The 19,832-nt window shown below is 43.4% G+C and overlaps 1 protein-coding gene across 1 annotated transcript; it reads right to left on the reverse strand.

Annotated features, from left to right (window-relative positions):
* Nucleotides 1-409: 409 nt before the first annotated feature.
* slc35f1 (solute carrier family 35 member F1) lies at nt 410-19,086 on the reverse strand. The gene is made up of 8 exons (XM_039781150.1): nt 18,622-19,086; nt 15,755-15,930; nt 12,453-12,580; nt 10,987-11,146; nt 8,910-9,066; nt 7,866-7,918; nt 7,579-7,733; nt 410-1,332 (listed from the first exon to the last, which is right to left on the reverse strand). The coding sequence occupies exons 1-8, from the start codon at nt 18,717-18,719 to the stop codon at nt 1,099-1,101; spliced, it is 1,161 nt and encodes a 386-aa protein (XP_039637084.1). The 5' UTR covers nt 18,720-19,086; the 3' UTR covers nt 410-1,098.
* Nucleotides 19,087-19,832: the final 746 nt, after the last annotated feature.

Below are 19,832 nucleotides of genomic sequence, written 5' to 3' on the forward strand. Positions count from 1 at the left end.
CATACGTGACCGCGGTTCTCTGTTCCTCTTTTAAAATTAATGCGTCGATTTCTTCTATAACGGAATCTACACATCTCAATTCTCCAGTGGCAGCCCTCTTTGTTGTAAACTAATTCAACCCAAGCGCTCTTTGGTGACGTGGTTGATTACGTGACTGTTGATCATCTGTCCATCATCGTATAAAGCCCGCCCTGACAATTTGATTGGTCCAAACAGCTCTGGTTTGAGCATAGTTGCTCCACAACGGATCAAGTCCAGACCGAACTTCCCGACCTCAAATGTTGTGGGCGGGGCTAAATTTGGCTGGCATCCAGGCTAGTTCAAGTGTTCAATTCCAAAACATTGTACATGAATGGTATTCGTAAACTGAACTGAAGTACATTTTAAAATTGGACTCTTCTCACAGAGCTTGTGGGCTGGGTGTTTTGACAAAGATGTTTTATTTTACTATAAGTAACATTGTAAGCACATTGTTGACAGCAACTTCAATGCACCACATCAAACAGGATACAAAAGCCAATTATAAGAGGAGAATAATAAATCCTTTGTAAATAATCCAGACAGGAGATTGTATACAGTCATAAAGTTGACATAGAACCAAAAAGTCTTTCAGTAACCCTGTGAAGTTAGGAAATATATTGCTTCCAACATTCCGCCGTTTCAACTTTAGCATATCCACCGGTATTAAGCACAGACATTCTTGACAGATATAAAAAAAAATGAAAGCAGGAGATTAAATTACAGTAAAATTACAATACCATCTATTTACATGATTTTTTTTCAGTCACTACTGTCTACTAACAGTCTTTGATCACAGTGAACTCAACTCACTTTGCTATTTGTTTTAACGACATTCTGCTTTTTTTCAGATACAAATTTTGAATACATGAATTTGTCTTAACTTGGTCACTGAGCGGGTGGAGACTTGCCGCCCCGCCCCCTCCCAACACAGGCCGTAAAATTAAAACCTGGACCTACTTGGGTGATCACCCAGCTGCCCTGCTCTGCAGACAGGGTACAGCCAGCACTAATTCTCTGTATACAGCTGCAGCTGACTCACTGATCCCTCAGCTGACAGACTAAACTACCTGCCAGATTTTAGGCCACACGTACAGGAAGCTCATCCCCCGCCTCGGGACCCAGGCTGGTGTAGGTGACGGAGGGCTCCAGGACTCCGGTACTGAGCGGAGGCTGGTCGGTGGCCGGCTGACCGCCTGTGTTCCTGAACTGCTTGTAGACTCGCGGGTCCTGGGCCACGTAGGTAGATGAAGTGGAGTAAAGGACAAGGCCCAAGATAATGATGAGGAACGACAACAGATAGAGGCCCGAGAACTGCAACACAGAGACAGACACACTTAAACATAGAAGCTGTATTTCTACACTGTTGCTTTATGCTGGTTTAATTAGGCCATATCACACAAGAGGGTGTGATTTAACGTCATTATTGGCACTTCAGCGATGCTTACGAACCGCATCACTGCCGTGCCAATAATGACGTTAAATCACACCCTCTCGTATAATATTGCGATTATACAACAACGGTATCAAACTGCGTTCATATCGCGAGACAATTTGCTCTCGAAATTACAAAAAAAGCAACAGAGACCAGATTTCTAGTCCCTCCCTGTTTAGTCAGCCAGCCAACTTACGCTAACGTTAGCTTTGTAGAGATTGTGGGATTTCCTAAACTGAATAAATACGGCACACATCAACAAAAAACTGCTATATGTCCGCGGACTTCACATGTAGCAGGCTATTTTTAACATAGCGCTGTGTCAGCGGCACAGCTGACACAGCGCTAATCCAGTAACAGTTAACTCCATAACGTTGTAAAAAAGAACTCATTTAATCCAATGAATCACTTTATATAAATATGTTGGGGAGCTTCTATGTGTTCCACTGTGGTTTGTGATTTATTTTCATGAATAAAAAACTGTTTTTGATTCAACTCTGGAATGTTGACATGAGTGATATTTTTAGTGATGAGCATGGTGTGCTGAAACGCAGGGCTGTAGTCAAGTCAAGTCCAAGACAAGTCCAAGACCGGGACTAGTCGAGACCGAGTCCAAAGAGGTTTAAGTCCAAGTCAAGACCAAGTCCAAAAAAGTTCAAGTCCAAGTCAAGAATGAGTCCAAATGAGAGACAGTCAGTACCGAGACAGAAAAAAAAGAATCCTCTTCAAGACCATTTACTTACCTGTTTATAATTTATGTGATGTGAGAGATAGTAAGGGCCCTATTTTAACGATCTAAGCGCATGGCGCGAAGTGCCCGGCGCAAGTGCGTTTAGGGCATGTACAAAGGGTCCGTGCGCCAGGCGCATGGTTCAAAAGGGTTGTACTTATTGTCTTAATTAATCATAGGTGTGTTTTGGGCCTAACATGCAATATACCAATCAGAGTGTCATCTTCCATTCCCTTTAAAAGCCATGCACGTTTGTATCTTGGCGCATTGCTTTAATGATGGCTGATTTGCTGAGTTGGAAGGAGAGATTTTCAGGAGAAGACACTGATCTGCTCGTGCGTGAAGCGAATGCGCGCAAGCAGATCATATCATAATACTATTTCACATTGTAATATTTTTATTTTAAATCTTTCGCATGTTTGTGAGCTGCTGCACGTCCCTGTGTATGTAACAAGCATAGTGTGTGCGTGCTGTGCACAAGCCTAGGAGCATTTTGTGCTGTTAAAATAACAATGAAATGCTGCGTTATTGACTTTAGACCAGGTTTTTGTTGGCCAATAGTGCGATAAACTTTCTTCTGCCTCAAGATAGCAATACACCCAGAATGCACCTAAACACACCTCCCTGTAAGACCAGCACGCCCATGGGCGCACAGATGGGCGCAGGTGCATTTGCTATTTAAACAACGTGGGCGCTGAACGGGAAATTGACAACTGGGTCGGTCTTAAACCCCCTTAATCTTCTACTTTAAGATGATAATTTTGCTTTATTATTTGCAATAATCAAAAAGCAAGTGAAGAGTAACACACTATAGGATCAAATTAGGCCATATTAGTATTTAGTTAAAATATAAAATGGAAATGTTCCCATTGTTGAACTTATTACTTGTCCTGAAGAATTCATAGTACAAAAAGCTCGCTGACATTGTGTCTGTGGCCAAAATGAAAATGACTGATACCTGATGATTGAGGTATATGATGCAGCCAGGTGTATACTGTAGGATTATTTTGTTAAGAATATAATGTAAGACCTCAGATTTCATGACCTGACATTCTCTCTCCCTGTTCTTCTGGGCCATGAGGAAGCCAGGGAAAGGATGAGACATTATTAAAATTGAAGATACAGCAGTTGCTCGAAAATAGATAATTAAAACTTGAACCAAAAGGAGGATTCCTTTCCCAGATGAACAGGGTGAGAGAACAATGGTCAGTGTTTTGCAAGCGCGTGATTTGTGACACAAAGTATGGGAATGACCTGGCTCTCATGAAAACTCCTTAAATTTGCAGGAGATTAAAACAAACAGGTGTTACGATCCATCAATAGCCACTTGTCTCTTTTGAGCCGAGTCAAGGTCATGTTTTCATACGGTGTGTTACATATCGTTAAGGAGCCGGCCGGAGCCAGAAGATCGGGACTATATCCAACTGATAACAGCGCCACGGAGGAGGCAGAGAAAGTGGATAAAAAGTGAAGTTTCTGGGTTAGCTGGCATCAGATGCTGGGGGAAACTCTGTCTGTCTGCTAGGTTTTAGCGATAGGCTGTTTTGTCTTAAAGTAATCTGATCCGTATGCATACGCTTTTGTATTTTGCAATATCATTCACTAAAGCTTGTTATTAACTTTAACTGGACGAATCTTGAGTCTTAATTTGAATCCTGAGTCTTTTCCTCTGATCTACCACTAAACGAACACTCTTCAGTGACCATAGAATTGGAGTCAGATTAAGTCTGGCCTTTTTAGGGCCAGACCGGTCATCGGTCACATTTTAGAATAAAATCCTACAATATATACCAGGCGACCAATCACAACGCCCGTTCTGGATAGATTTTGAATTCAAATAATACCTGTTTTCTGAACGAGCGCTCTTCATCAATGGTTTTGTTTTGAAGGAGCAAAGTTACTTCAGAACAAAAGCATATAGTGCTGGACTCAGTCGAGACCAACTAGAATATTTGGTGAGTCCAATGCCCGAGTCCGAGACAAGTCAGAGTCCAAATACCAACGAGTCCAAGACGAGTCCGAGACAACAGAAAAGCGCCTCAAGTAGTACAGCCCTGCTGAAACGGCTCTTGGTGTGCTATCATGCAGATTTGAGCACGATATAAATGTCTAGTTGACCAATCAGATTGCCTTGTTGTACTGTATAATGTTTACATAAATTGGTGTGTAAGTATGTCAGTGTCCCCCAGGGATCTATTCTAGGTCCACTTTATGATCTGGCTTCAGCATGTATTGCAGCTGATGTAACCTTACATTGTTTATTTATCAGCAGAAAAGCTACAAGTAGTTTCAAACTTCATATTCCTGAGCGGCATCTTAGCCCCGTCTGTCTGCTCAGGGGCGGATTGGCCATCTGGCAATTCTGGCAAATGCCGGAGGGGCCGCACCATTTTTGTTTTATGTGGGCCGGTCAGATTTCTTTTTTTAATATACAAATAAATTGTCTTTACAGGCCGACAAACGGATCAGGTTTTTATCACTTGCACGATTTCACTATGGTTATAATAATTATTATAATAATAATAATAATAATAATAATAATAATAATAATAATAATAATAATAATAATAATAATAATAAATATTAAGCATTTGGCCAGTCGGCAACAACTGGCCTGGTCCTGAGATGACCGACCCAATCAGAGGTTACTCAAATTGGGACATTCAGTCAAAATCAAGCACGTCTTCAGAGAGAGTCCAACACGAGCTAAAAGCTGGTTGTCAGTAAGAGCTTGATAATGGACCGTAAAAAGAGAAAAGGTGGTGCGGGAAAACTTTGAGAAAGCCAAAAAAGGGCTCTTAAGTCCGAACATTTTCAAAAGGTTTAAATTCGGCTGCTGCAGCGGAGGACACTAGTGCCGCAGAGGTAAGAGGAAAACAGAAAATACAGCTAGCTCAAGTCATTTTCAAGCAATTCACGCTACTTCTAGTTAGCTCCAGTGTTTTTGACAGTAGCCTACATTGTATTAAACAGTTGTAAGCTTAGCGTTGAACCCTGTATATTTTAAAATGTTATTGCTTCGTGATAATTGGTTACAAGTGTTAGCTAGCCTATTACTGAATTGCATGACTGAAATATCAGCAGATAAGGGGGGATTTAGGGTAAATGACAGTCAGCCAAGAGTGTTTTTCCTGCATAGATAAAGTTTTGGCCCCCCCCCCAAAGACGTTTATAGCCAACGCCAAAGAAAGCTGATAAGACAGCTAAGCTGCATCATTTAGAATGGAACAGAACGCTCCGCTGTGAAGCTAGCGCTAACGGGATCTCCGTTTGCAGAGTTCAGGCTGTACCGGACCCTCCCGGTGATCATGCTGCTCTGGGGGACCGGCGGCGAGGAAAACGCTGCTGACGGGTGCAGAGCTTCGCCGGAGCTCGGACTGCTGTCTGCTTCAAAAAACAAGGTATGCATGGTGCGGCAAAACCAAATTCAACCGAACCTAATGAGGCCCTACCAGATTTGTTCCGAGAACCTGACGTGGCCTTTGGCACTGGTATAAAGTCTTTTCTGTAAATGTGTCGGCGCCCGAAGACAGATATGGTGCCATTTTGGAATTTGAAATTCAAGCAAGATGACATTGATCACACATGAATTGACTTTAGGCTTAGCAGTCAACTTGTCTTTGTTGACTAATTAGCGTGCTTTCAAACCTACCTCGTTTGGTAAGAACTTTCGGACTTTTCGGTTTCATACCAAAACCAAATTACAGGTGGGAAACCTTCCCCGGACCACGGGCCGGACCAAAGTGACCAAATTTCGTCCGACGAAAAGAGGTGGTCTCGGTCCAGATCAAACTGTTATAGTGTTCAAAGCATTTTTTGGATGGTTGGGACTTTCGGATCAAATACAGGAAGTTCTGGCAGGCTATCGCCATGTTATAAGAGAAGTGTAGCTCCTTTCAGGAACAGCTCTGTGCTCAGTGTGTGGTTGAGTGACGGTGGATGCGCTCAGAGCAGACAGCTGTCGGATACATAAGAAATAATAAGTTAGCAGTTTACTTAAGTGGTAGTAAATGTACAGTGTAGGTTTTAGTTTGTCTCTCAATAAATGCTGCAGCTCCTCAAAACCCAAGTAAAGTTCCCGTGCCTTGCTTTTCATCCGCACAACAAAACAGAAAGAGCCGCGGTAGCGCGGGGAGAGCAGGAGTCAGCTGGAAAAATCTCACAAAAATTCCAACACCGGAGAGAGGATACGAGAAGACGGGAACGGCCCGTCTGCAAACCAATCAATTACAAGTATCGGGAGACGCGGCTCACGTATGTGATGACAGCAGGGCGTAGTAATGTCATGTAGAGTTCTTTAGCGTGCTTGCATGACTGCAGCGTGAAACCGAAACTTACCGGATCAAATGTATCAACCCAGTCTCACGGCAGTTCGTGTAATGGTCACGTTATTTTAATCTATTGATATGTGTTCATTCAATTCAATTTCAATTCAATTTTATTTATAGTATCAAATCATAACAAAAGTTATCTCGAGACACTTTACAGATAGAGTAGGTCTAGACCACACTCTGTAATTTCCAAAACCCCAACAATTACAGTAATTCCATCAAGAGCAAGCATTAGCAGGGGGACGCTTTTGTCGTTTTTTTCCATGGTGAAAATGTGAAATAATGTATTTAAATGGGAAGCATATGTCGTGGTCACAGCATGTCTACGGTAGCGAGTAGTATGAAATGCCCGAAAATCCACCTAAGGAGGTTGGTTGGGGTGGTGGACGGGTCAAACTATTCTGGACTTTCACCCCGGATGCCGGGGATCGCGTCCCGCGTGTGGCGTTTTGTTTCCCCGTTAACCGTCCCGTTATTGTCGCGTGTTCCCTGCGGCCGTCTCCCAGGCGTGTGATGCGTCCTCCCCCGCGGCCGTCTCCCGGGCGTTTGCTTTCCCCGTTAATCTCCGTATAGACCATTTCGTCGTGGCCACTGCGAAACAAACGGCAAAAACGTCCCCCGTGAACACGCATCTATAGATTAAAAATAACGTGGCCATTCCACGAACTGCCGTGAGACCGGGTTGAATGTATTCAATGTAACAAAAACACGAACCTTTGTCCAGACCTTGGTTTGGACTTTCAGGTGTGAAAAATCCCTTTAAGTGGCTTTTTGTGACAGTCCTAGCTACTAAACAGTGAATCCATGGTTCATCATAGGTACTGTCAGCCTTTGTGTCCTGGTCAGAGACCTTCTACATAACAGGGAATAGATGTTGTGTTACTGTTACTACAGTGTAGAATGGATTTTTTGTTTAACGCGTTCTTCTTCCTCGTCAACACCTTGCGGGCCATTTACCCACCGCGCAACCCGAGCTCCGACACTTTGTTGTGTGATGCTCGATGTCTGGACATCTTTTGACCTGCACATCACCGAATGAATGCTCCCTGGCAGTTTGATATTACCTTGTAGTGAAAGAGGAAGAGGCCACAGAAGAAGCAGTACAGGTCAGCTGTGAGCAGGGAGAGATTGACGGAGGTGGCACTCGTTCTCTTTATCACCACCGGCATGAAGCTGTACAGGCCGAACATGAAGGCACTGAAACCAACGTACAGAAGACCTGCAGACACGCAGAGGGAGAAAATCACAAGACGTTACATGCACGCTGCTTTTTCAAGCACCTTTTGGGTAACCTCACATTTTGTGGTAATATTACTTGTGTGTCTGTTTATGTGTGCACGTGCATTCTCACCTATCTGCCAGTCCCAGGGTACCTTCAGCAGCTCCTTGTGTTCCATGATGGCCCTGATGCAACAGAGCACAAACACAGAGATTAACACAATCCCTGCACACATACTGCAGGAACGTCATGGTGCCTACTGGGAAAGTTGTCCCGCTGAGCTCCACAGATTCATTTGCATTAGACTTATTTCAAACCTCAATAAAAAAAATCGATTCTCTGGTTTGTACAGAGTACAGTTTTACTGGAACGCAACACAACAATCTACTCGTTCATGGCCTTAACAACCAAAGGGCAGTCCCTCCAGAAAAACGCGATTATGCGATCGCATAATTCAATGCATAATCAGCCAAAGTCCGCATATTTATGCGGGGGCCGCAGTTTTTCAAATACGCCGCACTTTCGCCGCATAAATTGCAGATTTCCGCGCAAAATATGCGGGGCTTGCATGATTTCATAATCCCCGCATTTTCTTTGCAAAAAAGTCCCATAATATATCTTAGCAGAAAGTTTAAAAATGTTGTGTTTACTTCACACAAGAGCAGCCATTTTCCCCTGTTGCCATGGGAACGTTATGAAGTGACGTAATTACGCGACCTGAACATCATCGAAAAGCAGGGTGTTGGGGGAATCACTTTTTTTTCTCTTTTTCATCAAACTGCAGTTTTTGCAAGTTCCCGAAATTTCATTGCATAAAATTGCATAAATATCCCGCATGTTCCATCGCATTTTTTAAGAAAACGTAACGCATAATCAAGGATTTTTGCCCGCAACAATCACAAAAAAAATAATTTTTCTGGAAGGACTGAAAAGGACACACGCCTTATTGTGGAATCAGAAAACTAACTCATATTTGACAACAGCATCTGCAACCCTCCCATGTCAAGGTGAAGATGGCATGTTTGTACAGAACCAAGGGTTCTCCTAAAACATATAAGTAAAGTACAAGTACCTTAACATTGTACTTAAGTACTAACAGTACTTGAGTATTGTTAGTCACTTTCCACCCCTGCCCAGCTGTCATACGGTACATCTCTCCCCACCACACCAACTCACAGCTGGATGCCACTGAAGAAGGATCCGAAGAGTCCCATCATGCCGAGGAACTCCACGCGGCTCAGGTTCTTCACGATGAACTCCTCACAGACGTTGGAGATCCCGTACAGTGTTGCTCCACCCAGAACAAGAAGGTCCCCAAACAGCTTCTCCTCCCCTGATAGATGAAGAGGAAGGAGATACACGTGAGCAAGAAACATTGCAACATTCAAATGCACCCTGAGGATGAACGTGTGTTTGTGCATTGGTGGGCCACATTAAAGGAGACCTATATATTCTGTTTTCAGATTCATACTTGTATTTTGTGATTCTACTAGAACATGTTCACATGCTTTAATGTTGAAAAAATACTCTATTTTGCTCATACTGCCCATGGCTGATGCACCTGTATTCACCCTCTGCCTTTGACAAAGCCCAGTCTCCTCTGATTGGTCAGTGTGGAATCTCCGCTGTTGTTGCACTCAGAGCCTGAGACTGACTGCAACGGTGCAGGACTTTGTACCATGAAAAATCACCAATAAAGGCTTCTAAACCAAATACTACCCAACCGGATATGTTTTAGCAGTAATCTGACCAAAAATTGGCAACGTGGCATCATGACTTTGCATAAACATACACGCCACTTTCCTAAAGCCAAATGGCGTGTTATCTGTACGCATTTTGAGCTATCCACGTGTATGTCTACGCTGTATACAGCGTATGTAAACATACACACCACGTGGCGTCGCCACTTTGCGTGTTATCGTGAGAACATGCCGTACTATCGCGAGAACGTGCCGTACTATCGCGAGACCGTGCCGTACTATCGTGAGACCGTGCCGTACTATCGCGAGACCGTGCCGTACTATCGCGAGACCGCCTCTCCTGGGTGATAGTCCAGTGTTTACCCAGCCGCAGACTTACGTCCCTTCATACTACTCGCTACGGCAAAAAATCACACGTAAAGTAGGTCAATGGCGGCCAAACGGCGTCGAAAAACACGCTAAAAAACTATTATGCGTCTTGATAAAATGCCAAAATGGCATACTTTATGAGATCAGTCTGAAAATTGGGGAAAAATTAGTTTATATCCACGCTCCGTTGCCGAACGGAAATTCGGCCGGATTTCACTCATTTAGGCTGGATATCCGTGCCTTAGGCTTCCTTTGTGTCGCCATTTTAAACTCTGGTGGATTCATAAAGACTATGGTTAACTGCTCCTCAGATCTCTGCAGGGTAAATCCAGACAGCTAGCTAAACTATCTGTCGCACGACCAAAACTACTTTTGAACGTACACATGTTCCACCAAAACAAGTTCCTTCCCGAGGCTATTTTGCAGCGGCACCGTTGCTCCGTCCGGCGCTTAGTACTGCCTATGACGATTGTGATTGGTTTAAAGAAATGCCAATAAACCAGAGCACGTTTCTCTCCCGTCCCGGAATGCTGTGTGGACTAGCCAGACCCTCCTCCGCAGCGCCGCGGTGGAGGAAGGTCTGGCAAAGCGATACTTGGAAGAAATTAACATTAGCAGCCAAGATTAGAGGTTTTCCTGGCGTTAGCATGCAGCTACTTGTAATTAGTTGTGGGTTGTAATGGAATAAAGCAGCACGTTCTCCGTCAGAAATCCCAGATAAAAGCTTCTGGACCAAATACTACCTGTTTCAGCAGTAATGTGACCTGGAATTGGGGAGTTAACAACAATTGCAGCCAAGATTATAGCTTTCCCTGACTTAGCATGTAGCCAGTCCTATGTAAACACAGCAGTAACCTAAAAAAACTGCAATAGCCTGCCTGGACCAATCATAGAAACCAGAGTAGGAAAAAACCTGTTGAAAGCGTAGCATTTAGAACATTGGGAAATATGAGGTTTTTGCTCACGGGGATTTCTATGAAATACGTTTACCTCATTATTTGAAGCTCTGGCCACGTTTAACATGAAAATCTGACATTGTAACATTATATATATATGACGGAAAATAAGGAAAAGCATACTAGGTTCCCCCTTTAAGGTCAGCAATGCGACAACCTGTATCTGTGGGCCTAGATGAGCTGACTGCAATCAAAAGTACCTTTGTAATGTTGTGCTCTGTTACTCACCAAGGCCTTGCTGCCGACCAAGTAGGAAGTCAGCCCCCACCATGCAGCCGACCCCCAGCAGGCACAGTCCGGCCCCGACAAAGTGGACAGCCTTGTACCTCACCAAAAGAAAGAACCAGGACAGCAGCAGAACCACTGGGATGACGAAACAGTCCAACAGCTGCCAGGAAGGGCAGAGACACAGAGACATAATGAGTCCATGTTGTTGTTTCTGCTAGGGCTGCTCCATTATGGGAAAAAAATCATAATCACAATTATTTTGGGCAATATTGAAATCCCGATCATTTAACGTAATTACTCATTGGCTTTTGGAAAGATGTTGCAATTATTTAACTTAAAAAAACAACAGTTCAACAAATCAACAGTGAAAACGCCAAGAACTGGGAAATTTCCCTTAAAGCTTTAGTGTGTAACTTTTTGATATTAATGAACGTCCGTTACATTCAAGCCAAATGAGTTTCTACAAAGCTAATTAAGACTATCAGCTACACACAACTCTCTCTGGATTTCTCAGTATGACTATGTTCAGAAGATGGTGGCGTCCGGCGACTTTCCCGCGCAGAAACTCGAGTGAAGATAATGACCTCTTCTGAAGAGTCATGTCTTTTCAATCCTCCGTGTCCTCCTTGGCTACAGGTAATCACGTGGACGCGGCGGCAGTTAATACTTTTCACATTTGAAATCTTTTTTTCATTCAGACAACAAGACAAAATAAAAGTTTACTTGCAAAACCTAACGTGCAAAATAATCGTTTTTCTCGACCGCACTCCTGCTCTCCCTCTGACAGATCAGATAGAGACTCAGCCGAAGGCGGGAGTCTGGCACAACCTCCTCTGATTGGTCAAAACTATGTTTGTGTTAACCCTTTCCTTGACGGGGTTAAAGGTGCGTAGCATCGGCGACAGACAGACACAGGATATTAAACCTATTTCAAGCCCTTTGAACCTGTAATTGTTGTTGTTGTCACTAACAGACACATTTGCAAACTCTAACTTGAAGCACTGAAATAGATTTTATTTTAATTATTATTATAATTTTTAGGGGGGCTGAGATGAAATTTAGGGGGGGCTTGAGCCCCCCTAAAGAGGGTTTAAAGTCTCAAATGGCTACATATCTTTTTAGTGCATAGAATACTATGCTGTTAAAATAATAATTGTTGGCATGATTTTATAAATCTTTTTTTAAATGTTAAAAATAGGCCAGTAACCCTATCATTAATGTTTTTTTCATGAAGCGGCTGATTTATATTGTCTAATAATATGTTGGATTCATGTTAAGAGATTTTAAATTTTGAAAAAAAATAAAAATAATTCAAAACATTAAGAATTTGGTGGCCACCCTGCAGTAACTCTGAGGACCCCCAAGGGGTCCCGGACCCCATGTTGAAGATCTCTGCTTAAAGTAACCATCCCAACACCTCAGTGCAACTCAGTAGCATCTCTAGCACCCCCCCCCTACAAACTCACCTGTACACTGGAGAGTGTAGTGTACTGGTAAGCTTTCAGCACCAGATAGTTGGCCTCGATGTCTATCAAACCCAGAATCATGTATTTCCACCAGCGCTGCTTCAGAATGGCCAGCAGGTTCCCTTCCCCTGGGGAGACGGAGAGAGAGACAGGGTCCAAAAATGAGAATACAATGTTACAATGTAAGAAAAAGAGGTGATACTGGGAATTGTGGGACTGCATCTATGTTGAAATAAACGGACCAGAGTTATGTCATTGTTACATACTGTGCATTTGCTACATGTACTGCCAGTGGTGGAATGTAACTTAGTACATTTACTTAGTACTGTACTTAAGCACAAATGTTGAGGTACTTGTACTTTAATTGAGTCTTTTCTTTTAATGCCACTTTCTACTCCACTACATTTCACAGAGAAATATTGTACTTTTTACTCCATGACATTTATCTGACAGCTTTAGTTACTTTACCAATTAAGGTTTTTGCACACAAAACACTTATAGTTTATCAAATACAATGTTTTATTATAGATTAAACTGCCCAACAATATAACGGCCTACAAGTCCAGCTGAAATGATTAGACCATTAAACACACAACTGTTTGGATCGTTAACAGTTTCTAAAATGCGAGGATTTTTCTTTACTTTTAATACTTTAAGTACATTTTCCTGATGATACTTACATACTTTGACTTAAAGGGTAACTACCGTTTTTTTCAACTTGGACTATTTTCCTGTTTGTTTGTCTAAGTGACTGATGGGAACAACAATCTTTGGCATTGGACAAGTATTAAGTGAGATCTCTGCAGTCGGCAGCAGCGAAACAAGCTACAATCTAAGTTAATAGGACAATTGTCCAGCTTGTGTTTACCTTCACAAAAGTGCTCGTCTTGCCACTGACGGGCTCAGATTGTTATTCTAAGTGTCTGACAACATTATGGAAAGGATTTCTAAGGAGGTCGACCTTTCTGTTGAAGAGTAAGATCTTTTTTTTAAACATAAAAACATCCGCGAAGTTGCTCTCGCTAAACCCACCAGACTCCATGTGAATAAACAGTAATTTCAGCATCGTAAAATACACTTCATTCAAAGTCGACAGAAACTAAATTACACTAAGAAAAGCCGTTTTGGGGTCATCTTTTCCACTTAGCCAACCATCACAACTATAGTTTTGGTTGAAATAAACACATAGTTTACCGATTTACATGTGAAAATATGTTGGCTCTATACACGCTAAAAGTATTGCTTTTTTAAATGGAGTCTGGTGGGTTTAGCGCTAGTGACTTCAGAGCTGTTTCTGGTTAAACAGAAAGGTCTCAAAGAGGTTTTAAAGGTCTCTCTCTGTAGGGATCCTTTCATAATGTTGTCAGACACTTAGAATATTAATCTGAGTCTGTCGGTGGCAAAACTGGCACTTTTGTGAAGGAAAATACAAGCTGGACAGTTGCCCTATTAACTTACATTGTAGCTTGTTTCGCCGCTGCTGACTCCAGCGATCTAGCTTAATAACGGACCAATATCAAAGATTGTTGTTCCCATCAGTCACTTAGACACAAAAACAAGGTCCAGGTTGAAAAAAAAACAGTAGTTACCCTTTAAGTAACATTTTCAATGCAGGACTTTAACTTGTAACAGAGTATTTTTACATTGTGGTATTAGTACTTTTACTTAAGTAAAGGATCTGAATTATTCTTCCACCTCTGTGTACAGCTGGCCTCCTGCTGCCTCGTTGTTCAGGGATGGAGGGGGAGTCCCCCGTAGTCACAGACTAAATGATGATGCCTTGGTCAGGGCTCCATCGTGTTAAGCATTTCATATGACTGCACTCTACACAATATGATCTGAAGAATTAATGTGGTCCTATTTATAAAAAGATGTAAATGCTACAATGCATCTTCAAGTGAGATCCTGTCAGTGACTTTATAATCAATGCTGTACAAATGAGAGCTGGAGTGACATGTAATATGATAATGTTCTCTGGCGTGCATTGCTCGGTTTGAAATAGACTGGACATTCTATAAGCAGCTAATCCATACAAAATGTGTTGAATTTAGCTGCATTAATCATAGTCTATATCCACGACGTTCCACTTCCGGGATTGCTCCGGTGCCGCCGGGATATTCCTCCGGATGTCCGTTACCTTCCGCTAGCTTTGTGTTGGATTTGTGAGGACTATGGTTAACTGCTCCTCAGATCTCTGGAGGGTAAATCCAGACAGCTAGCTAGACTATCTGTCCAATCGGAGTTTTCTCTCGCACGACTAAAACTACTTTTGAACGTACACGCGTTCCACCAAAACAAGTTCCTTCCCGAGGCTATTTTGTAGCGGCACCGTTGCTCCGTCCGGCGCTAAGCACCGCCCAAGACGATTGTGATTGGTTTAAAGAAATGCCAATAAACCAGAGCACGTTTCTCTCCCATCCCGGAATGCTGTTTGGACTAGCCAGACCCTCCTCCGCAGCGCTGTGTAGGAAGGTCTGGCAATATGAGACTGCGTTAATCATAACATGTTTAATTCTGGCCTATAATTGTACCAATGTACCAATTATTATGGGTACACAGATAAATCACTTAAAACAGTATGATGTGTACTATGAAGGGTTTCAGCAGGGTGAATAGGATTGATACCAAAACAAGGATCCTTGTCATGTTCGACCACATTCTGGGTACACGGACACTGTTTGCGTGCATGTGTGCGCGCACTGACTACTTTGTTAGTTCATGGAAATCACACAAAAACCCTTTTATTAGCTATAAGAAGAAAGAAAGGCTTCAAGTGCTGGGGAAATAAGGGCTCAGAAACAACATCGGGTCCTGTGGATCCTCCCCCAAGAATTTTGTTGCATTAAACACTTCCTGCATTCTGGTTGAATTTTTATGCTAAAATGTAGGGTGGGAAGGTCTTCTTTTCTCCTGTAGATCATCTTTTCTCATTTACATAGTTATCTCTGGTGAGTCAACACACACATGTAGGAATAATTTACTCTTCCTCGTCTTTGTGTCTTTTGTTTGTGGAAGGAACCTCTTTAATTGCGCCTGTTCACATCAATGAAAAATGTACGCATTTGAATTCATTAATTAACCTCTGGACTTTAATAGCGCCGATGTGTTTGAGCGAGATTTCGGCTGAAGTTCAAAACAAGTCTCAAGATGATTGTGTTGTACTTTTCCAAAACATCTTTGAAACAGATTTGCTTTTAAAACGTTATGGGGACAAAAGCAACCATTTCAAAAAAAGAGGTGGGGACATGTCCCCAGTGTAAATGAAACCTAGGCATACACACACACACACACACACAGTTTACCTTGCCTGACTGCCAGTGTGGTGGTGTAGACCAGAAACAGCAGGATGTAGTTGAGAAAGCTCTGGAACACCGGCGTGTTCGCGTGGAAGTCATCAGCCAGGTACTTGCTGGTCAGACTGATAGCACAGACTAACAAGGACAGGACCTGACCCAGGGCCAGGGTCACCAACAGGTCCCTGCAGAGGACACGAGACATGGACAAAGGCTCATCTGTCTTCCATTAAGGCAATATGATAGTCTCAGTATTTATCAGCAGTTACATATATTTCTGTCACACATCATGCCCTAAATCAAGGCCAGACAATTTTGGCCCATGCTTCCTTTGTTTTGGCCCACCGTGGCATTTGACATGCTCATGCTTATTCTCCCCTTATTTTGAAAGTGCTGTAAAATCCTAACCGTAATGACTACAAAACATACATTTTGTGCAGCTAAAAAGTAATTAATCTGAGTTTTTCGGCAATGTAAAGCACAGTGCTGTTAAACTTCCATATTAAATTAATTATTAAATTTTTTCTTCCATCCAGATACATACTTCTCATCTCCGTGCATGTCGTAACTCTGTCTGACGCATCCACCGCTAGCCTAGCTTAGCACAGATCCTGGAGGTAACCGGCTCCATCTAGCCTAGCTTAGCACAGATCCTGGAGGTAACCGGCTCCATCTAGCCTAGCTTAGCACAGATCCTGGAGGTAACCGGCTCCATCTAACCTAGCTTAGCACAGATCCTGGAGGTAACCGGCTCCATCTAGCCTAGCTTAGCACAGATCCTGGAGGTAACCGGCTCCTTCTAGCCTAGCTTAGCACAGATCCTGGAGGTAACCGGCTCCATCTAGCCTACTGCTCCCAATAAGTTGACTCAAAATAACGCCAACATTTTCCTATTTACATGTTGTGATTTGTACAGTCCTTCCAGAAAATCTTTTTTGTGATTGTTGCGGGCAAAAAGCCTCGATTATGCGGCACGTTTTCTTAAAAAATGGAATATGCGGGATATTTATGCAATTTTATGCAATGAAATTGCGGGAACTTGCAAAAACTGCGGTTTGATGAAAAAGAGAGAAAAAAGTGATCCCCCCCCCCCCAACACCCTGCTTTTCGATGATGTTCACGTCGTGTAATTACGTCACTTCATAACGTTCCCATGGCAACAGGGTAAAATGGCTGCTCTTATGTGAAGTAAACGCAACATTTTTCATCTTTCTGCTAAGATATATGTGACTTTTTTGCAACGAAAATGCGGGGATTATAAATATGCGGACTTTGGCTGATTATGCATTGAATTATGCGATCGCATAATCGCGTTTTTCTGGAGGGACTGATTGTATAGTCACAGTGTGTACAAATAACAAGGTCACATGAGACACAGCCGTCTTCTAACCGTATACAAACTGGGAACTATATTCTCAGAAAGGCGAAGCACTGCTACTGCTGCTACTTGGGTGGAGTGATTTGCTCGCAGAACTCCAGGCGAACTCTCTGCTCCTCACCACGGGGCTTCTCAGGTGCTGCGATCCAGGATCTGTGCTAAGCTAGGCTAGCGGTGGGTGTGTCAGACAGAGTTAGGACACGCACGGAGATGAGAAGGGTATGTATGGACTTATCTAACTCTGGGGGGATACGGTCAATAAGCTATAATAAGTCCCAATAAGTCGGCGTGTTCCTTTAATATAAAAGAATTTGGGCACTTCGGCTTTAAATAATTCGTAAACCTGCAACTTGGCCACTAGGGGCAGCAGGAACAAGCTGTGAACACAACATTAACATATACGTTGCGCTTATTTACACAACCAGCAGTTACAGAGCAACAGTATAAAGATAAGATCTGCTGCTGTGCCCCCCCCCCCCTTCCCCCACTTGGAGGTTTCCTCTAGGTGTGTGTTAGAGATGCTTCTCTCTCTACGACTGTTGTAGTGTCCTATTTGTTACAGTTACTGTTAGCAATGTATTATGGACCTGAGCACTGAAATTAAGAACTCTGATCTTCCTCATCTGAGAGGAGGCGGATCACTTTGGACTTCACATATTCAATATTTCTTGCTGGCTAGTTATGACCACAGGCTGGACCGATCTCACCATAATGAGCTGATGTGCAGTTAACCCTGTGCCGGGTTAACTGGGACTGAGAGGTCCCAAATTGCTGGGTCAGATCTACCATATTTATTCTTTGTGTGCATGCAACGTTTTGTGTTTGTATTGCGTTCACTTCCCTGACGTGTCGCCTTCTTTGCTTGTTTGTGAGCCTGCTTTGTTCTGTCTGCCTGCTTTTAATAAAAAAGGATGGATTACATTAACATCCCTTTGTGGGACACACACACACACACACACACACACACACAGTGACATGGGCCTGATATGCTGGTCTCAAAATCTGGATTGTTACCAGGCTCCACGATCACAACAGAGGCTAGAGATAAAAGCACAGCAGATGGCAGGAAAGGGTAGACAAAGTGTGTGTGCGTGTTTGTGTATGTGTGTGTGTGCGTGCGCGTGTGTGTATGTGTGCAGCACAACCTCAGTACAGGGCAGGCTGATGAACCCACCATGGCAGCCAGCAGCAGGCACCGAACCAGCTCACCGTGCCCAGGCTCTGCTCCAGTACCAGAGGGTGCAGGAATGCCCCCAGTCTCACACACACACACACACACACACACACACACACAACACACACACACACACACACACACGACATCTGTTGCACAACATGCTACCTGCAGCAGCAGCGGCACGCTGAATATGGCAGGTTGACGTTACAGGTTGTGTTAGAACAAAAGGTGTCCGCAGTGATGAGCCGCTGCTGGAGCGTGGAGTGAATGCAAAGGGATGCTGGCCGAGGACCAGCGCCGTCATCACCATCACCATCTTACCTGGTTAAGACCCTCCTGATCCGCTGGTAAAGGCTCGGCGCTGGGGTGCCCGTACCTCTGGGGACGCTCTCCACAGTGGAGACGACAGACATCATCATTCCACAGACTGAGCGCAGATCAGCGCATTGTGCTCCGAGGAGGACCGGAGGAGGAGGAGGAGGAGGAGGAGGAGGAGGGGACGGGGGAGCAGGCTCACCTCGGCGGCGGCAGCGGACCTTCCCTGATCTCCGTTCTTGTTGCTTCGTAGCAGCGCAGTTCCAAAAAGGGGGGAGGGTGGGGGGATACACAGTATACCGATGGTGTTAGGGTGGAACTAACCGGGCTGCAGGGTCCAGGATGCCCATCCCCGGATTAGAAAACGACAGGATTCCGGAGCAGGTCCTGCTTTTGACACGGAGAAGCTCATTTCACCACCAGGTGGCGTCGTTTCCCCCAGACACCCATCATGGGATGAAAACGTAATACATCCGGATGTATGGACATACTGTAGGCCTACATGTATCAATTCAGAGCATATGGCATATAGTCCCTGAACAAAAAATGAAGTCCATAATTGGCTACTGTCAAATGATCACGTGATCAAAATTGAATTCATGTTGTGAAACAGCCAGGGGCCATGGCCTGAATTATATATAATGACATCAGTTCAAATTCCTCCTCCATTCCCTGTGTCCCTTAGCTACGGAAGCGCAGTGGTGCCACAGCAGAAAAAAAGAAAAACATATCAGTATCACGTAAAAAAAAAAAAAGAAGTGTATTGTAGTTTTAACAAGATAGTTTCACGTTATTACACCATACAAACTTATCACGTTATAACAAGAACCTTTTCTTGTTATTACAATATGCTATTTATGACATCGTAACATGAAGTTTCCCGTTATAACGTGCTCATTTATTGTATGCCATCCTTCCACCATCATCAATGGACCTTCTTCACAGCAGACATTTTGACTTGTCACAGTAGGAAAAGCACAGCTGAAATTAATTAATAACCTTAACGATGACTCAGTTCCATCAAGTGTCCCAGTAAGATATTTCAGTGAGTCAGCATGCACAATACCAGGACCTCTCCTAAGTGGAATGCAGCCATCAGTAATGGTTTAATACCAGGACCTCTCCTAAGTGGAATGCAGCCATCAGTAATGGTTTAATACCAGGACCTCTCCTAAGTGGAATGCAGCCATCAGTAATGGGTTTGAACACACCTGTGC

This window comes from Perca fluviatilis, chromosome 18, assembly GCF_010015445.1.
Source record: "Perca fluviatilis chromosome 18, GENO_Pfluv_1.0, whole genome shotgun sequence".
In the NCBI taxonomy this organism is placed as follows: Eukaryota; Metazoa; Chordata; class Actinopteri; order Perciformes; family Percidae; genus Perca; species Perca fluviatilis.